The 25366-nt window shown below is 38.3% G+C and overlaps 3 protein-coding genes across 3 annotated transcripts; 1 reads left to right on the top strand and 2 right to left on the bottom strand.

Annotated features, from left to right (window-relative positions):
* Window positions 1-1992: 1992 nt before the first annotated feature.
* Window positions 1993-3736, top strand: LOC137733245 (WRKY transcription factor 22-like). Its single transcript, XM_068472392.2, has 3 exons — window positions 1993-2588; window positions 2713-2823; window positions 2924-3736. The coding sequence occupies exons 1-3, from the start codon at window positions 2131-2133 to the stop codon at window positions 3399-3401; spliced, it is 1047 nt and encodes a 348-aa protein (XP_068328493.2). The 5' UTR covers window positions 1993-2130; the 3' UTR covers window positions 3402-3736.
* Window positions 3737-9057: 5321 nt separating this feature from the next.
* Window positions 9058-11881, bottom strand: LOC137735257 (uncharacterized). The gene has a single exon (XM_068474667.2). It carries the CDS (start codon window positions 11676-11678, stop codon window positions 9357-9359), a length of 2322 nt encoding a protein of 773 aa, XP_068330768.2. The 5' UTR covers window positions 11679-11881; the 3' UTR covers window positions 9058-9356.
* Window positions 11882-14644: 2763 nt separating this feature from the next.
* LOC137735385 (3-methyl-2-oxobutanoate hydroxymethyltransferase 1, mitochondrial) lies at window positions 14645-17301 on the bottom strand. The gene is made up of 5 exons (XM_068474809.2): window positions 16726-17301; window positions 16128-16334; window positions 15887-16033; window positions 15344-15397; window positions 14645-15251 (listed from the first exon to the last, which is right to left on the bottom strand). The coding sequence occupies exons 1-5, from the start codon at window positions 17137-17139 to the stop codon at window positions 15018-15020; spliced, it is 1056 nt and encodes a 351-aa protein (XP_068330910.1). The 5' UTR covers window positions 17140-17301; the 3' UTR covers window positions 14645-15017.
* Window positions 17302-25366: the final 8065 nt, after the last annotated feature.

Raw genomic sequence — 25366 nt, 5'->3', positions numbered from 1 at the left:
CTAACTACATTCTCAACCCTCTTCTTTGATAGGAGATTGCCCTCCTAATGTAATTTCAATTTGGGTCTCTTTTCGATTCAATCAATACTTATTTGATTAAGGGTTGAGACTAATTTAGAATGACCATGATATACCCAATTGGTGAATTTTGAATATAATTTAGGGAACTTTCATGAAAAGAGCTTGGGCAAAGTTTATTTTAATTAAAAACCATGCTATAACTTTATTTAATTAAAAAGACTTAACATTTAATGAAAGACCCTTAAATTTTAATAAAAAGGACAAAATAACTTAAATTTTAATGAAAAAGGCATAATTTTAATATTTAAAAAAAAATCTGACACGTGCACAAACTGTTTATGAAACTTTCTACATTATTTATGAAACTTATGACACTGTTTATGAAACTTATGACACTGTTTATGAAACTTACTACACTGTTTATGAAAACTTAGACATTGGTTATGAAAACTTAGACACTGTTTATGAAACTTACTACACTATTTATGAAAATACAGTCAAAGTTAGCAACCATCTAGAACTTGCGATACCATAGATTAATCAGAATTTGCAATTTTCTCAAACAATTCACTTTTTATTGAAAAATATAGTTAATGGACTTGATTTGATTTGATATTGTTCCCTTCTATTATTGGCAAACCTTCCCTTATGCAACCTTGTTCCATCAAGCTATGGCTTTCTAGAAAATGAGGCACGAAGGAAATTGGGTTTGATTTGAAGGTTAGGCAATTAGGGTATAGGTTTGCTAGGCTTTGTCGTGGAAGGAGGCGCGGAGACAGAGAGGATGGTGTGTTTGTGGATGGAGCTAACGATGAAGTGTTGGGCATATGAGTTGTAGGTGAAGCTTTCTGTAAAGGTTGGGGGATCGAAAATTGACGATGGCAAGGAGTAACGAGCAACGGGAGTGGAGGATGGAGATGATCTTGCATCGTAATTAGTGGTATTAGTGAATGAGGGATAGACTATAGGTACTGTGGGAGAGGGGATTGGGATGGGGTTACGGAGGAGGGTGAGTTGGAGTTACAGAATTTTGGGGAGTGGGGTTGGATTTTTTTAAGTTTTTTATTTCTTTTTATTTTTTGTCCTTATCATTAAATAAAATTTAGTGTATGATTTTTTTATTAAAATGTAAAGATTTGAAGCTCTTTTCATTAGTTTTTCTTATAATTTATGCTTGAAAAATTAACTTGGACTTAATGGTTGTGAGATTTCAATAGGTTGGGTGCTTGTTTGGAATGTTTAAAAAAGTTGAGATTAATTTAGAATGACACTAAAATATTGGAGAGTTTCAAGTACTTAATCCTTGAATATAAATACATTCAAATACAATGATTTCTTAAATTGCAGAACTAATTAAATGCCACCATCATCGAAATTGATCAAACTAATTAAATGCCAAAATCATCGAAATTGATCAAACTAAATTGAAGGCTTAATTGAACTGATTAATCCAGAATGATCATAATTAGGTGTTTATTCTCTTAATTGGGTGTTAAGAATTGCTAATTAAATGCGAATCGTCATTTTACCAACTTTATCTACCCACTAAAAATCTTGCAATAGCTGATCAGGAGCACCCAAATTAACCGGCTTCCACTTTTAAATTTATATTATTATATTTCAAATCAAAATTAAAAATAAAAATTTCAATTTCCTTATCTCTATCTCCACTGTCGGTATAACTCACGAGCTCCACTCCTAGACACCGTGTGGAACTTTTCCTATCAAAACCCTCTTTGACATTTCACTAAGTCAACCCCAAAACCGGATTCCATTTTCCCTAATTTATTTAATTTTTTCTTTCTAAAAGCAAAAACAAATGCATAGAGATGCCCTCTCTCTTTCTCTCTCCTCCCCCTTTCTCTCACTAGGAAAACCACTTGTTTTCTGCCCCTTTAGACTTTTGTGCATCAAAATCCCACTCCCTCCCTATAAATACATTGTTTGTATAATTCCTCTCTCGTTACCCCCTTATCATCCCCCTCTCTCTCTCTCTCTAATAAAAGGTCAGCGCCTTCTTTTGTCTCTCTCCTTTTCTCTGTCCTCAAACAGTGATAGTTAGCAGACACTAGGTACAGATTCAGAAGCCTTGTCTCTCTCTCTCTTCTCATGGAGGACGATTGGGATCTTCAAGCGGTGGTCAGAGGCTGCTTCACCGCCACCACCACAAGCAACACCACTACAACATCCACCAGAGCCTCCTCCACTGCCGCCACCACAAGTCTCAATATCTCTGGCTTCCATTCAAACCCAGCAGCTGCTTCCTTCTCTTCATTTGATCAAACTTCTCAACAACAGCAACTCCTCTTCTCTCTCCCACTTTCAGATCCCATCATTAAACCCAAAAGTGCCATTGAAGAACTACATGACCTTTACAGGCCCTTCTACCCCAAATCTCAACCTCCTCTGTCCTCCCCACAAATCACACCACCCACTCTCTCTCCCTTGACTTCTCTCTCTTCTCTGACCACACCCAAAGATCAAACACATCCCATACAGTATCACCGCCAGCAACAAACCCAGCACTCCAAGCCATCATCTTCCACCACCGCACGATCCAAAAAAAGGTACGATTTTTCACTCCTTTTTTGTTTCGAACTTCAAAAATATCGAATTTTGAAAGATACCCATCTCGAAATTGCGCTATTTAATTCATAATTTCATTTATTTACGATTTTTTTAACATTTCAGAAAGAACCAGCTTAAAAAAGTGTGCCAAGTTCCGGCGGAGGGTCTCTCTTCAGACATATGGGCATGGCGGAAGTACGGCCAAAAGCCCATCAAGGGCTCCCCATATCCAAGGTGGGTTTTTCATTTTTTTTTTCATATAATTTTTCTCAGAAATTTAAAATTTGAATTTTTTTATTAAATTAAATGTTCTGTTTTTGGAACAAAAAAACAGGGGATATTACAGATGTAGCAGCTCAAAGGGTTGTATGGCCCGGAAGCAAGTGGAGCGGAACAAGTCCGACCCGAATATTTTTATAGTCACCTACACGGCGGAGCACAACCACCCAGCCCCGACTCACCGCAACTCGCTCGCCGGCTCCACGCGCCAGAAGCCCCTCTCACCACAAAAAACCACGGGCGGTGACTCTGCGAAACCTACATCTCCGACAACCTCGGCTTCTGTGGACGAGGAGCCTGTCGTTGCAGATCGGAGTACGACCGTGGAAAGCAGCTGCAAGGAGGAGAAGGGGAGTCCTTTGATTACCGACGAGGAGGACGAGTTGTTGGGGATATGCGACTCGGTAGTGAGTGACGATTTCTTTGAAGGGTTGGACGGTCTCGCCGAAGATTACTTCTCCGATCACTCGCCGGTGAGCTTCGGCATGCCTTGGATTTCCAGTAGTGCTGCCACTGCTGCTGGTAGTTTCTGATTCAGCAAAGAAAAGTCAGCGCTTTTGTGAAGAAAACAAAACTACAGAGAAAAATAAAAAAAGAGGAAACAAAAACAGCTCTCTTTTTCCTGTGGGGGTATATTTAACTTTTTAATTTCCATTGGGGTTAGAGAGAGGGAGTACAGGGGTTGTAATTATGGGTGGGAATCTTGATTAATGCTTAATTATGAGAATAATAGGGGTAAAAAGGCTTGTAGATTTTTAGATTAGTCAATTAATTATCTTTTTTATTTGTTGATTGGTTTTTGTTTGAACTTTGAGCAAAGTTAATGGTAGTGATTAACTACTACTACAAAGAACAGTGAAATTTCCACTTTGCTGTTGGCTCCTGTGACGGTTTCATCAAGCGAATCCCTTTTTAATTCGATGCAATAAGCTTTCTTGTACATGCGCATAGCCAAATCAGTTGAGTCCTGCTCGGTTGAGGTCTTCATTTTAAAAATCTATAAGGAATGAGGATTAATGCATATCAGTCACAAAATTATATTAATTTATAATTAAATACTTCAAATATTTGACAACTTAAAAACAAAACAATAAAATGAGTTTTCTAATGGTTCATAGATTTTAAGTTGATTTTGGTTTATTAAGTTGTCAAATATTTTAAGTATTTGAATCTAAACTAATATAATCATGTGACTAATATGTATTTGATCCCCACAAGTCTTCAAAATGAGGACTTAAAGAGAGCATGACTCAAGTTCCAAAAGCCAATTTGGTACCAAAGTCCAAAAGCCAGTTTTGGCACCAAAGTTTGTTTTTATGTTTATTTATTTGATATTTTAGAGCATCTTCAAAGAGGATGTCAAAATGTCTAAATAAATAATAACATTAAAAAGGACAGCAACAATGTTTTCCAAGAGATAAGCCAAATATGATGTGGCAGGATATGGAGTGACATCTCTCCCCTTGCTACCAAATTTAGAGAAAAACTTGTGTATGATTTTGTCTTGCATTAGACTTCGCTGAGTGGCACTACAAGTCAATAAAAACTCATCACATGACAAGTCTTAAATATAATTTTTTATTATTTTTTATATTTAAAATTCCATAATTATTTTTCCAACTAATTAATATATACATGAAATTATTCAAATGATTTCTTCTCCTCTCCTCCGTCTTCTTTTCTCTTTCCAAATTTTCTCTACTGCTTCCCCAAGATCTGTGTCTTTCCATTCTTCATAACAATATTGGGAAAGTCTGAAAAAGGCCTAAACCTACAAGTCTAAAAAAAAAAAAAAAATACTACACTAGATAGGGTTTGTGGATGGCGTTGGAGAATTTGCAGCCTGCCCCATGAACTGAAGCTCCCTATAATCTGCATCTCCCAAACTAGAAGAGCAGCTTCCACCACCACCCGCGGTTGCACCGCTCAAAATCGAACCCCAAGAAGCCTGCAATTGCCCATTTCCGCCCAACGCCACCAAATTGAACCCTAGGTTGGAATGCAGAGAAAATTTGGAAGAAGACGGTAGTGAAATTTTGGAAGAAAAAGGAGAGAGAGAGAGAGAGAGAGAGAGAGGAAAATAATGAACCTATTAGATTAGTTTCATGGTGAATATTAATTAGAATGAAAAATTATGAGATTTAAATATAAAATACTATTTAAGATTTGTCATGTGATGAGTTTTAATTAGATTGTAGTGTCACTCAATAATGTCCAGTAGCAAGCAAGCTACACACAAGTTTTTCTCCCAAATTTGAACGAAGCTTTAAAATTTTTTTAATTAATTATTAAATGTTTTTCATTATTATTTTGGTGAACTGCTCATTTTGTTCATGAATTATCATTTCAGTAAAAATTAAGTTCCTAATCTATTTTTTTAAGAAAAATCAGTCATTGAATTATAAAAATTTGTCAACTACATCTCTAATATTATATTCAAAGTTACTACATTCAATTTTCCGTCAATTTAAGTCACATTACTTACATGTGATACACATTGGAAGGTAGATTTGTAGTTTTTATAAATAGTGTATGGAGTTAACTTTGGAGGGTAAATTGGTAGTTTTCCTAAAAATAGTGTAAGTTAACTCTCCGTAAATTAAACATTAGATTCGCAACCTATATGAAATGTTAATGGCTTATAGGCGAGAAAATGATGATATTACACTCTAAGGTGTGTTAAGTGACTGAAGTTGATGAAAAATTAGATGAAATAGCTTTGAATAGAGAGGGGATGAAATTATCAAGTTTTAATGAATTTAGGAACTTATTTGACCGAAAAAATAATTCAGGAACCTAATTTCACTGAGATGATAGCTCAGAGACCAAATCGGCACTTCATCCTATTATTTTTATTAGTTTAAAGCCTTACCTTTTAATTTCTTTTCATTACCAATACCATGTTTGAATTTTTATGTTGTGTTTAAAATTTGACATATCAGGTGGAGAACAAAATTTTAAAAGATGTCAAAGTGTCACATAAGCTATTAAATTTAAATTATATGTTTAAAATTTGATATCTTATTTGAAGATAGACTTAACCTCTCGATTAGAATGGAATTTCTAGAGATTGTATAAAGTCCAGTTGGGGTAAACTAAATATTTTCTTATTTGGGCTTTATATTAATGAAACTATCAACATCAATCACAGCTTTAGCAACATACACACAATGCCCAAGTTTGTGGTCACAAGAGAGCAAGGTTTAGACTTGGAGTCCCAAGTGATTAGTACACATAAGTAATTTAAATTTACAGTTTGTTTCTTAATAAATTGAAGACTAAATGTTAATATTGACAAATATAATGTTAACGGTATTTGTATTTTTTTTTTTATAAAAGAGGTAATGTTATCCACACATAAGTTTTACTTCTTACACATCTTTCTTAATTTTCGATCATCGGATTGATTGAATTAAAAAATATCAATGACCAAAGTGTGTGGGAAGTGGAAATGAATGTGTGAATATCATTGTTCTAAAAAAATAGTGGGTTTTGGTTGATTATTGTTTGAAATGAATCTCGTAAATATAAAGTCGGATTCTCTCTTAAAGTTACCCTTTCTTTATGTAAAGCCATTTCTATTAATGAAAGGTTAAACGTAGTCCTTAGATATATGTTTTAGCTTTTTAAAAATTAATATTTTAAAAATTACTTTAGTTCATCTCTAACCATGCATGATTATATTTTATTTTCCTTCACATTTAGTTACTTTTTTTTGGGCCAAGCTTGTCTGCCATGGGCTGCATGTCACGTGTCATGAGGCTAAACTTAGCTTAATTCTTCTGGTCAGAATCCCTTTAGCTTTTTGGAGAGATTATTTTTATCAATTTTAAGATTAAATATGGCATAATAGGTTTAATAGCCCAGTTGGACATGGTCTAAATCTTTCTTCTTGACGTAAACTGGCTAATACTAAATTTTCGAAGAAAGTCCCCAAAAGTTGCATGTCACATTCCGGCCTGGGTCCCCATCACATCCTGAACTCGACTCTACTGTAGCATGATATTGTTTGCTTTGGGTCCCGACCACGCCCTCACGGTTTTGTTTGTGAGAACTTATACAAGAATTTCTCAGTGGGTCACCCATCCTGGGATTGCTCTCACGTGAACTCACTTAACTTTAGAGTTCCTACGGAACCCGAAGCCAGTGAGCTTCCAAAATGCCTCGTGCTAGGTAGAGATGAGAATATACATATAAGGCTTACAGGATTCACTCCCCTAGGCGATGTGGGGTGTAACAATCCACCACCCCTTAAGGGCCTGACGTCCTCGTCGGCACACCTTCGGCTAGGGATTGGCTCTAACACCAAATTGTCACATCCTGGCCTGAGCCCCTACCACATCTCGAACTCGACTCCACTATAGCACGATATTATCCGCTTTGGGTCTTGACCACGCCCTCAAGGTTTTGTTTCTGGGAACTCACACGAGAACTTCCCAGTGGGTCACCCATCCTGGGATTGCTCTTGCGTGAACTTGCTTAACTTCAAAGTTCCTACGGAACCCGAATCCAGTGAGCTCCCAAAAGGCCTCGTGCTAGGTAGAGATGAGAATATACATATAAGGCTTACAAGATCCATTCCCCTAGGCGATGTGGGATGTAACAATCCACCCCTATTAGGGGCCCGATGTCCTCGTCGGCACACCTCCGCCCAGGGATTGGCTCTGATACCAAATTGTCACATCCCGGCCCGAGCCCCCATCACATCTTATGCCTCGACTCTACTGTAGCACGATATTGTCCGCTTTGAGCCCCGACCACGCCCTCACGATTTTGTTTATGGGAACTCACTCGAGAACTTCTCGGTGGGTCACCCATCCTGGGATTGCTCTCGCGCGAACTCACTTAACTTCAGAGTTCCTACGGAACCTGAACCCAGTGAGCTACCAAAAGGCCTCGAGCTAGGTAGAGATGGGAATATACATATAAGGCTTATAGGATCCATTAAGGTGATGTGGGATGTAACAATCCACCCCTATTAGGGGCCCGACGTCCTCGTCGGCACACCTCCGACCAGGGATTGACTCTGATACCAAATTGTCACATCCCGGCCCGGGCCCCCACCACATCCCGTACTCGACTCCACCATAGCACGATATTGTCCGTTTTGGGCCCTGACCACGCCCTCATGGTTTTGTTTCTCGGAACTCACATGAGAACTTCCCGGTGGGTCACCCATTCTAGGATTGCTTTCACGCAAACTCGCTTAACTTCAGAGTTCCTATGGAACCCGAAGCTAGTGAGCTCCCAAAATGCCTTGTGCTAGGTAGAGATGAAAATATACATATAAGACTTACATGATCCATTCCCCTAGGCGATGTGGGATCTAGCAATGCATCCTCTATGACTCACAATAATACATATAAAATTTTCTTTTTAAAGCATAATAATTTTTTAGAGGTTTATCTTGTTCAGTGGTCATTAAGAAAGTAAGAAATACTGACAAGCTTGGAGGTTGAGGCTAGCATAAATGCAATGTCCTAACAAGACAAAATTTCGCCCATAGTAAGCTTGTAGTTTGGTAGTGTTCGTCATGATTTATCCTATTCTTTCATCGTACATTGTGCAGCAGAAATCATTATATTTTTTTTTATTTAAAATTAAACACAAATAGTATCTAACGAAAACTAATTATACGATATAAGATGGATTGATAGAATGTCAGAATTTATAGAATCCTCACAAAGAACGTATGGAGAGGATCCTCATCCCTTCAGTGCATCGATCAATGCTACAAAACAAACAAAAACAGTTTGTTTCGGAAAAGTCAATCTCATTCACACAAGGACGAGCCAGAAGTTAGATGGAATCAGAAAAATGAGGAAACCTCCACAAACAAGATGCTACAATTTTATTTACTTTTTGGTTCCCGTTGTAGGCAAAGAACTTGTACATCGGATACTGATTGGCTCAATTAATGAAACATGGTGCAAATGGGCATATCTTTCTTGCCCATATCGACGGTGGAGGTCGACCCACGTTACACAAAAAGATGTAATTACTCTAGTCCTAGAGAACCAAAACATTTGTTAGGACATGATCGTCGGGTCCGTCTACACAACGAACACGTACTTATCATTGTTCCCGTGGAGTGGTGCTAAGTGGTACTTTCGCCGATTGAGCGGCGTAGCACCACTCCAGTCTGGTAAACCATCCGATGGGTCGTTCTTAGTTCTTCATACGCATTCGTGCCCCAGAAAAATCGGACCATATGAAATAGAACTCAAACATGAGAAATCCTTGTATACAACCACAAGAGATCAACACGGACCAATATAGTGTTTTCATACAAGGAAATGGGAACCAGTATAAACTCATTCGCTGCAATCTTACTTGGCCTAATCTCAACACGGAAGGGTGGAATCCCTTCCGCCAAGGACACGAACGATGCTGCAGAAACAAAGGCTCAGTTAAGCAGTTATGCTTTCTCCTGAGAACGGCTGACAATCTATAATCAATGCTCGCATCCTTCTGTAAGTGCAGATACTCTATGCAGTGGAAGCAGCAACTTCATATCCTTGCACAAACCTTCTCAACTTTTCAGTTTCACCAACAGCAGAAAGCCATTCGCTCAGGATCTCCATGGTTATATAATCCGGATTACAAGCCTGTTCAATCATTTGATCCATTAATTTAAATGCTTTCTCCAGCAAATTATTCTCCTTAAGACCTTTGAACATGGCGTTGAATGTCAAGGTATTAGGTCTCACTCCCTTATCTTTCATACTATCCATCAACGAAAGTGCGACGTCCACTTCATTATTCTTGCATAAAGAATCTATTAAGATGTTGTATACTACTGTGTTGGGAGGAGCACTCCACTTAGAACCCATGTCTCTGAAGATCTTCATGGCTTTGTATGTATCGCCCTTCAAACAATATGCGTGAATCAATGATCCAAAAGTGAAAACCGTAGGAACAAGGCCCTCATTTATCATCTTGCTCAGTACTCTATTAGCAGTTGTAAGTTCCCCAGCTGAGCACAAATACGAAATCAGCGTGTTGTATGTGATGCTATCAGGCTTTACTCCAGCTGTCTCCATTTCCTGGATCATCTCATGCACCTTCTCGAGTTTTTTTGTCTTGCAGAACCCGTTAATCAAAACATTGAAGGCAATGACATCCAGGGAGAACCCGGCCTCCTTCAACTTTGATACAACAATGCTGGCATCATCCATCCTTCCGGCTTGGCTTAAACCAGAGATCAAGCAGTAGTAAACTTTTGCATCTGTGGAGCATCCAGAACTTAACATTTGCTCAAACAGTTCCAGTGCCATGCCAATATTGTTTACATTACAAAAGGAAGTGATTAGCATCGTGTACGTCGTGACATTGCCTTTTATACCATCCCTCTGCATTTCATTAAGGAATTCCAGTGCGCTGTTGAGCCTCCCATGTTTACAGAGACCGTCAATCAAAGTATTGAGGGTAACTACACTTGGCGGTATACCTTCCTCCTTCATTTGATCATAGAGCTCACGACCCCTCTCGATGTCCCCAACCTTGTTGAAACCGTCAATCAAACTATTGTAGGTAACAGTATTAGGTGCACAGCCATCTTGCAATCTCATTTTTTCCATCAGACGTAATCCTTCTTCTTGCCTTCCCACTTTACAAAGTCCATCAATCAGAGTGTTATAAATGATCACATCGGGTTCAGCCGAAATCCCATCAGTTTTCTCTCCTCCTCCACTTATCCTTTGAAACAACTCCAAGGCCTCATCCACCCTCCTAGACTTGCACAAATAGTTAATGACAATACCGAAAGTTACAACATTGGGAGGGATGCCCATTTCTTTCATCTTTACCATAAGCTCATTCATCCTCTTAAAATCTTTAACTCTTCCCAAATCAGTCAAAAGCGCATTGCAACAAGCAGCTTCTACAGCACCACCAGAATTAATGATGTAATGTAAAACGTCCCAAGCCCGACTAGTGTTCCTGTTCCTACACAACGACGTGATCAATTTCGTAAGTTTCAAACTATCACGAAACACACCATGCTCCCCAAATTTCTGCACCAAACCCATAATGTCCTCCTCACTGACGCTCCTCCCGGGCCGCTCTCTCTTCAGCAAAGAGGAAAGCACAATATCAGCAGTAACACTGTCAACCCGGAACTCTGCATTTGGATCAAACATTTTGTCGAGCACCTTCAGTGCATCATCGACCCGTCCCCATTTCAACAGCACACTAATCACCCCATTGCGAAGATGGGTATTCTTCGAACCGGGGTCCAGACCGTTATACACATTGACCGCCTCATCCACCATACCAGCAAAGCCCAGCGATCGAACTAGCAGAACAGCGGCGCTCATATTAACCGGAATGTTCCGCTCTTTCGCCATCTTATACATGTCGAAAAGCCTAGTTTGCGAGTTGGGTTCTCGCTTAGCGAGCTCGAGAACGGCCTGGAATGATGAAGAGAGCGAGGCCGCCGCCGCCGAGTCTGGTGAGGTTGCCACATTCTCGGAAACGTAGTCGAAGAACTTGAGGGCTTTGGAGGAAGTGTTGAGGCGGCGAGTGATGCGGAAGAGAGAGCGAGGAGAAGGAGCGGCGGCGGAGTCGGAGAAGAGGAGGTGGCGGAGCTGGTCCAAGTTCCAGTCTTTTTCATCGGATTCGAGGAGTTGGACGACTTGGGTTACTAGCGAGTCATCTTCATGGGGTTGTTTGCTGGGTTTGGGGTTGGGATTGGGATCGGAATCGGTGGAGAATTGGTGATTGAGGAGGAGGAGAACGACGGAGGATTGGGTTTTGGAGGGTTGGGGTTTAAGGAGGTGCTTTGAGGCTGAGAGTGATAGGTGGTTCATTTTGTTTTGGGGGAAATTTGAAGTAGGGGATTAGGGTTTCAGAAGACATGGGATTGCACTTTAGGACTGTTTATTTCAATTTTGATTTGGTGTCTAATTTTTCTTTAATGGGTTTGTTAGTAAAATTGTGATTGTTCAATCATTTGTTTGAGAAAAAAGAGAATGATTTCGATTTCTAACCTCTCATTTTATCTGTTTACTGACACATAAAAAATCAATATACATTCAAATAAAATAAAAATATGCAAGTATACATCAAAATTAGTAATCTAATCCTCTGTAAATCAGAAATTAGATCAACTACTCCTATGATCCCATCTAGTCGATCCAATCCACATTCCTTACTCTCGTATATAGACCTAATTTCTTATTTCCCTCGTTACAACTACAAGTAATCGTAGAAATTGTACATGTATAAGATTCTAGCTTCGATTCCGTTTGCACAAAATACATGCGACTAGCAAAGTTCCACGGGAGAAGTTGGTATGCACTTCACACTCGTAGAAACCATTCCTCTGTTGTTACATCGGACAGAATATAAATCACTCCTCAACTGCAGCAAATAATAATGTTCTCATATTCTTTATCCTCAAATAGTAATCACATAAAGTTACGAATAAAACCCCGAAATGGATTCGAGTCTTGTCTCTGAAGTTGCTTCCAAATTCTAAACACAACTTTATGCAGAAGAATACAACATTTCTATGACAACTTAAGGTGGAAACCAGTTGCATATTTTGGATACCTCACTGTTGCATAGAGACCACCAGACAGCGTCGGTGTTGCACTTTTTCATTACATACCTATTTACTTCGTTATCTAACTTTCAACGCGAGCCCTGCCCTTAGAAACGAATTCTGCTAGGTTCGCCCCTTATCCGTCGCTTGTCTGGCTGCCTCCGCTAGGTTAGTTGCTTCTATTGATCTTCTCAGCTGCTTCAGCTGCTGCAGATGCTGCCTTGTCCAAACCCCACTTTTGCAACGAACTTTAGAAACCATTGACATCTTGAGCACTTGTTCTATATGGGCCGTGGGCAGCGCCAGGAAATGAACCGTTAGTCACTTCTTCCTTGTAACCTTGGCATGATATGGATGCTGCATCATTCCAAGAAGACTATGACATACTAGCACGCCTGATAGAGGGGAAAGAGAACAAGTGTGCAGAACATCGGAACCATGTAAGCAAGGGCGTGCAAAATCTGTGAGGAAAATTATTTAAATTATGCGCATCGTACAAGTTCAGAGGAGTGAAGCTCATGTGCCCAATCAAGCTTTGGTTCTAGGCTTGTCCGAGCTTGAGCTAGCCTAGCTCAAATTCAGTAGCTTTGGTTCTAGTGATGAGAAATAGTTTTTTTTTTTTATCGACGTGCATTGTCGATATTGTTCTACTAAAAAAAATTAATACATACACGTGTTAGAATATGAATATGAAACTGAATATTATAGCCGATTGTAGTGTTTCAATTAAGATAGAAAAGTCTTCCTAGAAAGCTTAAAACTATCCTAATTTTTTTTGTAGGATTTAATTCAAATTATCTTAGTCCTAGTGGGACTGGAAATCTATTTTGATGATGCACTTATAATATGTTTGTATTCATAGTTGGTATCCTATGGTTTCTAATAGGATAATTTTTAGGATTGATCTATTATAAATAGTGATCACTGCTCTGATAAAATGTATGCTCAATATTGAATTAAGACCTATTGTTAGTTTTCAGTACTTTTGGTTTTGCAATAGAGGAGAAGGTGCACTGTTTAGAAGTTTGCTTTGGCTTCTTCTTATACTGCTTTTACGGGTTAGTTTGTTATTGCCTTTATTGAATTGCGATTTTAATACTTGTATAAATTTGTGGTTCATGAGCTTAGTTTTTTAACTTATGTTTTTTTATTAGTGTATCCTGCTGTGTACTTCTTGTTAGTATTTTGACAGTTTCTGAGTAAATTTTAGTGTAGGCTTTGAATGATTTTCAACAAGGAATTGAAGGATTCGATGAGCTAGGATTTCGGAGAATACACAAAATGGGGTTCGTTGCTTACGCCATCTCTAACTTAAAACCATTTTCTGCAATTTTTTCTTTCAGCTGTATATAGATGGATATGAAAAATGAATGATTGAAATTGAAAATAAAAATAATTGTCGAAATCAAATCTAAAAGTTAAAACACTAGTATCACAATATGCTACGTAGCATTGAAGTCGCGCTCTCTTTATGATTGGTTTTGTTTATATGTGGAACTTTGGTAATGAACCTCTCTCGGGATTAATTTGAATTGAGGTGATGGAATGAAGGGCATGCAAGATATAGTCAATAGCATTTTTAGTGACTTTTTGTAGTTGAGATGAACTTTTTCAAACGGTAATGCTAGAAAAACTAAATTTATAGATAAAACTTTGTAAACGAAATGTTAGGATGGTAATCCCACGGTCGACATCAAGAGTGGAGCGGCCTTGTCCAAGTCAAAAGATCCTAAAGACCTTGTTTTAGAGTTGTTTTTTTTTTTTTTTTTTTTGGGGTCAGTTACTGAATTTTGAGCGTATTTCGTGACGTAGAATTTGTGAATAGGATCCAAAAGTTACTATTTTCTAATCAATTTTGCACAAAATTCTTCGAACTAGCAAAGCTCCACAATTTTTTGTACATTGCACACTCCTAAAACCATTCATATGTTGTCCAACCCAAAAGAATATAAATCAAGTCACTCCTCAATTGCAGCAGATCCTACCGCAAATAATAATGTTCTCAACCTTTGTTTTTTATTTTTTTATTTTTTGATATTATTATTAAGGATAGTGGATGAGTTTGAAACCATTACAATAATTTAGGGTAAAGGGAAGTATCGAACTTGAGATGCATGCGTAAAAACTTAGCAACCTGTCCTAGGATATTGGACCGCACGTAAACTTATATAAAAAGAGGAAATGAAAGGGAAACCCTATATCGTATGCGCAAATAGTAATCACACGAAGTTTCGAATAAATTCCGAAATGGCTTCAAATCTTTATTTCTGAATTTGCTTCGAAATTCCGAACATAACTTTATGCAAAAGGATCAAACTTTTCTATTACAAGGGGGAACCGAACTGCATAATCCGGATACCTCACTGTTACAAAAGATAGATTTGTCATGTTCCTTCAAACTCTTATTGTCACAAAGACAAGGCAAGACCGTTGTGTTGAGAGTTTCCAAGAGACCGCATGAATGTTGCACATTTTCATTTCATACCTATTTACTTTGTTATGCAACCTTGAATTGAATCGGTAATAACCAACTACCACGAGCCCTGGCTAAATGCTATGTTAGGTTGGGCCCTTACCGGTCACTTTTGGGGTTGCCTCAAGGTTATTCGCCTCTATTGATCTTCTCAGCTGCTTCAGCTGCTGCAGATGCCGCCTTGTCGAAACCCAACTTTTGTAACTCACTTGAAAAGCCATCAACATCAGCAGCACTGATTTTATATGGGCTGTGTGCAGCACCAGGAAACGTACCACTAGTCACTTCTTCCTTGTATTCTACTAGAGCTTTGTTGATGACTTCTCCAACATGTGCAAACTGCTTGCAGAATTTCGGGGTAACCTGAAAAAGGTGCGATGGTTATTTGTTTAGATGAAATTCACATGATTGGAGAGTAAACAGCATTATTAAAGAGATGCAACTGTTGAGTTAACCTTGGCATGATGTGGATGTTGCATCATTCCAAGAAGATCATGGTAAACTAGCACCTGCGTGATATAGGGAAGAGAGAATTAGTGCGCAGAAATAACGGAACTTGGTCTATGAAGAAAAGGCATGCAAAAACTGCATTAACTACAAGTTCAAAGAAGTGAATTAACACAATTCAAGCTCATGAGTCATCTAGCTTTGGTTCTACATATCTCCGGAGCTTGATCCTAACTCAAATTTAGTAGCTTTGAGCTGACTAACCGACTACATTCAATTACTAGCATGCAACCTTTTTTATCAGCTATGAATGCCGATGTGAAAAAACTGTGGAACAATGAAAATTGTTATTTATTTCCCCGCCCGAAAATCAAAAAACCCGTTGCAACAAGAAAATTTCAAGTTACAGAAAGACACACTACATAGATTTGAACAATATGCTACTAAACAAACTACCTCGAACATGGTATATCTATTTAACACCAAATGGAATTGCATACACAAGGCATATGCATACAACCAACATGATTAGGATTACTTAATCGACTAACCTGCCCACTGCAGAAAGGCCCTGCACCAATGCCAATGGTAGGAATCTGAAGAGCAGACGTTGCAGCAGCAGCCACCGGTGGAGGTACGCATTCTAAAACAACAGAAAAACACCCAGCTTCTTGCAGAGCCAGGGCTGTCTCCACAACCTGCACACAGAATCCAACGCAACAAATTATTACAGCAAAGAAAACCTGAAAACCTAAATAGCAAAACAGAATTACCATTTGCATATGTACAGACCTTTACAGCACTAGCAACATTCCTTCCCTGGGGCCTAAAACCCCCAAGAACACTAATGGCCTGGGGAGTAAGTCCCACATGCCCCATCACGGCAATTCCAGCTTCAACGATAGATTTTGCCGCAGTAATCCTCGAAGGTGCCCCTCCTTCCAATTTAATCGCATCCATTCCTCCCTCCTTTAAAACCCTCACCGCCGTATCGACAGCCTGCTCATAATCGAAACTGCAACATCACCAACCATGGCTCACTTACAAAATCACAAACCCAATCAGAAAAGCAAAACACACACTCATTTCTGCAATCCAATACTGGATTGTTTCTGCTTGGCAACCATGAAATTCGAAAATGTAAGAAATCAGGTAAATTTATTTATTTCACCATCTGGGATGTAAATTCCATCTGTCAAAAACAGAAAACGAAAAATTGATAAATTTATTTCTTTACTTTCTCAGCAACCAATCAGTCTTCAAATGTCATTTTCCTTAACATTCTCACTATCCAAACAGGTTTATCTCTACATGAAAAATAAAACTAATAAAAGAAGTAACATCAAAACCCAAATTAACAACGCAATTTTCCATTTGATTTAGTAAATACCTGATTGGAGCTAGACTCATAGAACCCAAACGGCAAGTCCCCAACCAAAAGCGGCCGCTTGGCGCCACGCGCCACAGCTCGGCAGTGAACAAGCATTTCGTCAAGCGTGATGGGCAGAGTGGTGTCGTAGCCATGAACCACCATCGCCGCCGAATCGCCGACCAAGCAAATGTCTATGCCGGCCGAATCCAAGTGCACCGCAGAAGGGTAATCGTAGGCGGTGACCATGGTGATCGGCTCGCCCTTCTTGTGCTTCTGCTTCAAGTGGGTCACCGTGACTCTCTGGTCCGGGTTTTGGGGCTTTGGCCCACCGTATACGGTGTTTTCCGGCACGTTGCTCATGCAACGGAGGATTGGAGAGAAGGCTCGCGACATCGATGTGGCTCGCTTGACGGCTGCTGCTAACAGTGCCATATTTTGAGAGAGAGAGAGAGAGAGAGAGAGAGAGAGAGAGAGAGAGAGAGAGAGAGAGAGAAATTGGGGGGTTTGTTTCGGCTGCGCCACCCAAAACTGAGGCAGCTGGAAGTTAAGTGGGAGTGGAATGAGCGAGAGAAGGGAAGTTGAATTGGGCGATATTTGACCCACTGTGATTTTGACTTTTATGATAAATTTCATCTGCGGGCCACATTTTGGAGGCAAATGGGTAAATTGCTGACGGTATGGTTTTTTTTTTTTTTTTTTTTGTTTTGTTTGTCAAGATTCGTTAATTAAATATTAAATTACGAAATCGACAAAATTTAAACTCACGTTACATAGTACAAGAAGAATACTATTTTTAGAGCCACTTGCACTCGTGGTATGGTATCTACTTGAGATTTCGAGGTCTAATTAATTTGAATATTCCTGGTATAAAGTTTTTTTTTTTTTGGATCACCTGGTACGAGTCCTAAAGTTATAAGCCTTAAACCATTCTGTGTGTGGAGTTTGACAAGTTGTCAGCTTTTGACACAAATCCACTTTATGCTCTTCCCAGGAGGAGGATCCTCTCACGTTTTGTTTTGTGATGAGTCATAGATTAGGGAATTTACTTCATTATCCATTAGAAAATATGTAGTCTAAAAAGGAAAAAGCATAAGATGGTTGCGGTACAACATTTTTCACATGGCATTCTGTTTGAAGATTCGAAAAGAACTGGAACCAAACATATTCGTTCGCAAATCAGTCTCATTTGTTAGTTGGTCATTGCTCTCATATCTTCGATCTTCATCTGTAATTGAACTCAACTCGAGTATGATTCCCTGGAGATCTTTTAATCATATCTGTTCATCGTATATCGTGCGGTTAAAAAATATTGTAAATTTTTTATTAAAATTTGAATATAAACATTACCTAACAAAAACTGACCGCACGATATATGATGAACGGATGTGATTGGAGGATCCTCAAGATCCTCACAAAGAGGATCCAACGAGGATCCTCTCTCATGCACTTCTTCATGAGGAGATAGGATCCTCGCTGGATCCCCTTTGTGAGGATTTTGGGATTTTTTTAATTCTGTTCATTTATCATACATCGTGTAGTCAGTTTTCGTCAGGCATTGTTTGTGTTTAATTTTAAATAATTTTTTACTACACAAAGTACGATAAAATGACAGGATTAAAGGATTCCGGGAATTCGTCAATCATGTTTGTTCATCTACATCGTAAGGTCAGTTTTCGTCAGATACTATTTGTATTCAATTTTAAATAATATAATTTAAAATGATTTGTGACCACATGATGTATGATGAAAACACAAGATTAAAGGATCCCGTTTGTGACCACACGATGTAAGATGAAATCCTTTAATCTTGTCCATTCATCGTACATCGTGTGGTCAGTTTTCGTCAGGTAATGTTTGTTCTCAATTTTAAATAATATAATTTAAAATAATTTTTTATCTCACGATGTACGATGAAATGATAGGACTAAAGGATCCCCGCGATCCTTGCAAAGAGGATCTGGGGAGGATCCTATCTCCTTCACGAGTCCATATACTATCAGATAGCCTTAATCTCATTATTTTACAGAAGTATATGTTAAATGTTATATAATTTTCATTAGCCTATTAGTTCATTAGTTATGTTGTTGTTTACTAGCGTTAATGCACGCGCTCACATGAGTGCATAAGGTATTTTTTAAATCACATTGTGCTACGCACGACTTACACGTTTTAAATGTATTTATATGCGTGAATTGACAAAATGAAAATCAAATATTTGAAGCAAATGAATAATCTTAGATTGTGCTAGAAAACCCCCTCACAAACCAATCAAAGCATTGAATTCACATAATTAATTGCTCTTCCAATTTCCATCTACATTCTATTGAATTTACATTAAGAATAGAGAAAATAATATTTAATAAACAACTGATTGAATCACATTATTGCTAGCCTATTATGAGGCTAAACCCAGCTCTCTCCCCTTTAGTGTAGATAATATCGTTTGTTCAAAAAAAAAAAAAAGTCATTTGACAACTAATTTAATCATATTATTATGCGCGTGCGAAAAACATTTTTTATTATTGGCATTGCATGCCTCTTAAGATGATTTGAATGTGTTAAAAATGGAGAAAATAATATTTAATGAACAACTGATTGAATCACATTATTGCTAGTCTATTGTGAGATATTAATTAAAAAAATATACAAAAATAATTAATTATTAAAAAAAAACACTGTTAAAATGATGAAAATACTTCGGCATTATTTTGGGCTGCTTTTGAAATTTTTTGTTTTGGGGGCACTTTTGTCTAAAATTTTTTGGTGAAACTTGTGAACCTAAAAGGAGTTGTTGGTTTTATATATAAAGAAGATATGTTGAAGGGGTGCTTCATTGCGGTGGTCTGTTCCTAGAATAAGGATTGAAGATGAGAGAAAATTTGATGCAGTCTGGGTTGCAAAAGAAGGTCGTCCCCATTTTTCACATGAGAGGTAGGCATTTGTTCCAACCTTTTTTTTTTTTTTTTTTTTTTTAAGAGGGAAACAATTAGTGGCAAGTCATGGTTATCCATCATTTTCGGGGCCCGAAGAGGCTATGTGGAATTTTACCATGTTTGTGGCCACAATCAAGCAAACTCACTAACCTCGGAGCATCAAATTTGGGATCTTCCACATTTATTTATTTACTGAGGAGCCGCAGTTTGCGCCTTTTCCATTGGGCTACTTGCTGTGGTTGTTCCAACCTTCTCTTTCAAAATGACAAAAAGTGATAATGTTGACATTTAGTTCTATGAGTTCATCAAACAGGCCATTAACGATTTATTTAGGTATTATATTCATTTTATATATCTCGTGGATGGAAATAATTGACAGCATATGAGATGTAGAGTATTTTGGGGAGTCATATGGCTGGTTTGGATTGTTGTACTTTGAAGAAAAACTGCTTCTGCTGTGCTGTGAGAATAAGCTAATTTTTGCTGCTTCACGTTTTCAACTTTTTTTCACCCAAAACTGTGAAAATAAGCTGTTTTTAAGTGTTTACCAAACACCTTTTTTAGCTCAGCTTTTTTTGATACCCACTTTTTATAAAAGCACCTCAGTACCAAATTTGTACATAAACTCAAATGGATATGATATTTAACTGTGCAAACAATTTATTATTTACTCGCATGATGGTATAAAATTCATACATCTCTGTTCTATGGGGTCAATTGACATCTATCTGGTAAGCAGTAGACCCACATCTGTGTTGTATGCAGGGCAAGGGTCTTGATGAAAATTGTAGAGTACCTTGGAGCTCACCGCCAGCATGTTGTTACTTGCAGATTTTGACAAGTACCTCACACAAAATTTGGGCTTTTTGCTCTTGTAGATAATCTTCCCATGGATTGTTTGATGAGATTCATGCTTAAAGGAAAGTCAAAGGTGTTGTTCATGTGTTGGCTGAGAAGAAGGATTAGCCTACACTATATGACATCTATGCATTAAAAAATAACAAGGTGTGTTACCTTTATGTGAAGTTAATCTACTTGAATAGCATCTCGCCATAAGGGTTTTACAAGGAGAAGGAGACCTAAACTTTCTAGCAGCCTATGGTGTTTTTCATTTTTACCGAATCCTTAATATAAATATCAGCAGTTTCGCCCGCAAGTGTGTAAATACTTAAATTTGGTTCTATCAATGTTGACAAGTACCTGTTGCAGCTTCTGTTTTCTATGAAGATATACTTGTCAATTTCAAGCTGGCCATGGAAACCGCTTTGCAAATAGCAGACATTCGGCTCTGGATAACCAACGAATTCATGCATTCTGGTTTATGAGATGGAGGAAGATATGTTTTTGATCATTTGATGGGAATGCTAGATGGGAAGAATCCGTTGTTCTGATTTCCATGGTGTTTGGGTTAATATTTGAACTTTGGACTTGAAGGAATGGAAGCCCAAAAGAGCTAAAGTGAAGGAACTCGCCCAAGGCCCAGCACCAGGCCCAGCTATCTATCTCAAGACAATATGATGGCTCATTATTAATGAAAGAACTATACAAGAGAAGTGACAACCGATGGAAATCAACCTACTATTAGCCAAAAAGCACTTTATGGTGGCAATACAAGTAGAATGTTGATGACTCACTACCCCCAAGTTACTTTTGAGCAAATACAAAGGCATATCAGTTGAGCTAATTCGTCTATAAAAGGAGGAAGAGGCCCTAGAGACAAGGACACTCAACCAAACAAACAACCAAGCATACAACTTGCCTCTTAGTCAAGCAAATACCCAGAAAGTTGTGCTTTACCTAGATTCTATACCCTTTTAGCCTTAGACTCCCCTTAAAAAGACATTTTTTTCTCTAGTATAAAAGCTCTGCTACCTTTTCTAAATTCTATAGTATCAATTCTCTTGTGTAAACTTGTTCATTACTCATCTTGCTTTAGTACTCAACCCCTGTAACTACAAAGAGAAGAGACCGTAAGACATTTAAACCTTACCCGACAAGGTGAAATCTTGCCCGACTCTCTTTGTTTTGTCTTTAAGTTAATAGATCTGGTGTTATGATGTAGTCCCCAGTATATATTCAAGTTATTTACATTCTTTTGATGAATCAAAGTTCCGTCATTTCTCAGACCTGGTTCACTTAGTGGTTTTACTATCATAAGAAGACTAAATGTGAATTAAATTGATGACTTGATCAGATTTGGACCTCAACCCTTTAAGCATACAGGATAACCAATTAAAAGTCCTTGATCTCAAGGCATAGAAAAGAACTTAATGTAGACTTAACCCATCTACGACAATCATTTGATAACAAGAAGTCAGAATAACTTAGAGCGCAAGTAATCGGCTTAAACACATTTGTTCTACATTTGCCATACTGAGATGGCAGTGGCACGCCTAAGCACTTAGTTAGTTTTGATTATGAGTCTCAAGGCCTACACCTAAGGCCCCACAAATGCACATTTCAGAGTTAACTTTGTCCTCCTCTTGCAGCATCTCGGCAAGTCGGAGCCCAATAACCAACAAAGCATGGACCCTTCCCAGCAAGATTTCCTGCTCGAACATAGTTTTGGCATGCCTGGTGGGACCACAAGTCTTGTATGTCAAGAAGATGAAGGAAATAACAAACCTTCAGGAGGAAAACAGAGCAGAAAACACCCTAGTATACACCAAGATCTAGCATGGCAAATCTCCCTGAAGACTTGCAAGGGCTTTTCTTGATAGAAAGCCCGACTTCTTCTAAGAAATCAGGAGGGAGGTCACAAACGAAGACCTGTGGGCTACCATGATAGCTTTCTTGAAAAGCATGGAGAAAAACTCTCTAGAAACGAAAGAGGAAATAAGCAGACTATGTTTCCTGTTCTTTAATAGGAAATCTGCAAAGAAGGCTAGATCTGGAATATTCTACCCCTGAAAATGACCGTGTTAGAGAAATGATGAAAGAAGCCAGCTTTGTGGAGGAGCCAGTTATTCCTTTTTTTCCTTTGCTTGAGGAAAAGAGGAATAAAGGAAAAAACAAAGAAGAATCCGGAACCAGTCAGCTAGTGTTGGAAGAAATCCTGGAATAAGAGTTGCTCGAACCCCTATTTTTACTAAATAGTAGGGGCAGAGTGGGCAAGAAAGAACAAAATATGGGATGCCCCAGTTGATTGGGGAATCCAGTGGGAAATGGGAGCCTACCAAAGCAGACAAACCTCCTCCTTACAGGCCATCACCAATGGCCATTAAACGACGAGAGGTTAAGTGAATAAAGCCCAAGGCAAGAAAGGAGATTAACTCGGGCAACGATCGTAGCCCGAAGTGGGAACCACTTCATCATACCTCGCCTAATAATACAGCCAATCAACAACTCAAAGATGAGTTGGCTGAGTTAAGAAGGATGCTAGTGAAGAATGGCTAGCCACAAGCTTGCTCGCTGTTTAGAATCTCCTATCAAAAGCCCTACTCGGAGTTCATTGATGAGCAGAATCCCTTTCCTTTTAACTTCAAGATGCCCAGATTCTTAACATTTAGCGGAGAAGATAACAATGTGTCATCTAAGGATCACATCTTCAAGTTCTCTAACCATTGTGTGGCATTTAAAGATAATCCGAACTATAAGTTGAGGTTATTGATGCGAGATTTATACGCGCACAAATTAAACCCTCTTTTTGACAATTGTAGTATAAGTATAAGTAGGGATCGTTCTGGACCGGGGATTAGGAGGGATTGGAAATCTCTTGGAAACTGACTCAAAAACGTAAAATAAAGTTTAAAACACTAAACTAGACTCAAAGAATGCAAAATTAAAGTTTAAAACACTAAGACAAACCAAAAACTCAAAATGCTTTAAAAACACAAACTAAATTGAATTCTAACTAAAATGAACATTAAAGCAAAAGGGGGATTGAGGTTTTACGAAAATTGAAATAACGAAACAAGTTAATAACCTAGACAGAATGTAAATATGAAATTTATGGATGAATGCTAGCTAAGGGGTTCATCTCCATACATGTTACACTTGCATACAAGATTGATTCTCAGTTGGTCTTTTGATAAATTATGAAACTCAACGCCCCGGGTTAATTAAGTCCGCTTAAATTAACCATCAAGTTTTCCTTAAGTTAATGAATTGGATGGGTTAGCGCAACGCAATTCACAACATTCTCCAAAAGTCCTTTACGTGAACAGCACAATAAAGATACAGTCAAAGATTATTAAGCATCATGAAAACTATAAGTGTTGACGAGGCATTCGTTACTATGATGAGCATGAAACTCGTGCCAAGAATTCATTTAACGCGATTGTTTATAAGCAACCTCCACTACTTGTGAATATAAGTTCATAACGATTAGGTGAAACTCACTTATATTCTAGTGTCATATTCATGCATGAAAATTAAGCGCGCATTCTTAATAAACATACATAAATAAGTTATCAATCAAACGGTTAAACAAATTGAATCAACAACTTATGAAATTCCAACGAAAGTTAATCAATTCATATTGCAAATATAAACATAGTTTCGAATCACCCCCTAGCTAAAGGGGGATTAGTTCCTCATAACTTTGAAATCAAAGAAACACCTAAACATTCCAACAACTCAAACTTGAATTGTATGAACGTTTAGGCACTCTTCTCTTCCATTCCTCATACATACAAAACAAAGAGAATTGAATTTAAACTTTGAAATCAAAGAAACACCTAAACATTCCAACAACTCACACTTGAATTGTATGAACGTTTAGGCCCTCTTATCTTCCTCGTTGTTGTAGCACAAGGTCTAAGGTGAGGTTTGGGGGATTATGGAAATGGATGAGGAGTGGTGTTTGGATTATAAGGGAATGGGAGCTCACGGCACAAAGGAAGAATGGATGTGTTTGTGGTGTGTTGTGTATGAAAATGAGATGTTCTTGAATGAATGAATGCAAGGGTATTTATAGGAGTAATGGAGGGAACATGACAGCTAGAAGGTGGGTGGAAATGTGGCTGCAAGTTTGGTGAATGATTATGAGTGAATGCATGTGAATGTGGCTAGGTTGGAAAGCTGGAAATCTGAAAATGCAAATGGGAATGCTGAAATGCAAAGGTGGCCACGGTTTTGAGTGTGTTTTGTGTTGGAAATGCATGTGAATGCATGTGAATGTTGTTTGTGTGAAGTGTGTGTGGGTTAAAGAGTGAATGGTGGTGTAATGATGAAGTGTGATGGCTGAAAATGTCAAGGGAAATGCATGTGATTGCACGGCAAAGAATTTCAGGATGCATGTGTGTTGGTGTGTTGTGTGATTGTTTTGTGGTTGAATGATTAAGTGGCTGAATTAAAGAATGGGAGTGCATGTGGCTTAGGTGGTGTAATGATGAAGTGGGAATTGAAAGAATGTGGTTGGAAAGTGGAAGGGAAGGCACGGCACAAAGGGGGAAGTGTTGGAAATGCATGTGATGCATGCCAATGTTGTCTTTTGGTGCATGTGTGTGTTGAATGGTGTCCTTTAATTATGCACGGTTTAGGGCTGTTAAGGGGAGAGAAATGGGAGTGAATGTGGCTTAATGATGAAGGGGGAAAGCTTGGAAAGCATGTGGCAAGGTTGGTTGCATGATGATGATGCATGTGAGTTGAAATGCATATGTTTAAATGGTTGAAATGTGTAGATGATTATAAGTATGATAAGTGATAAGTGAATGATGTATTAAGTGATAAATGAATGATATGTTAAGTGATAAATGAATGATATGTGGTGAGTGATAAGTGAA

This window comes from Pyrus communis, chromosome 7, assembly GCF_041283825.1.
Source record: "Pyrus communis isolate YQ-2024b chromosome 7, ASM4128382v1, whole genome shotgun sequence".
NCBI classification, from domain to species: domain Eukaryota; kingdom Viridiplantae; phylum Streptophyta; class Magnoliopsida; order Rosales; family Rosaceae; genus Pyrus; species Pyrus communis.
Note: the sequence above shows the minus strand (reverse complement) of the source record. Positions and strands in the feature narration are given on the sequence as shown.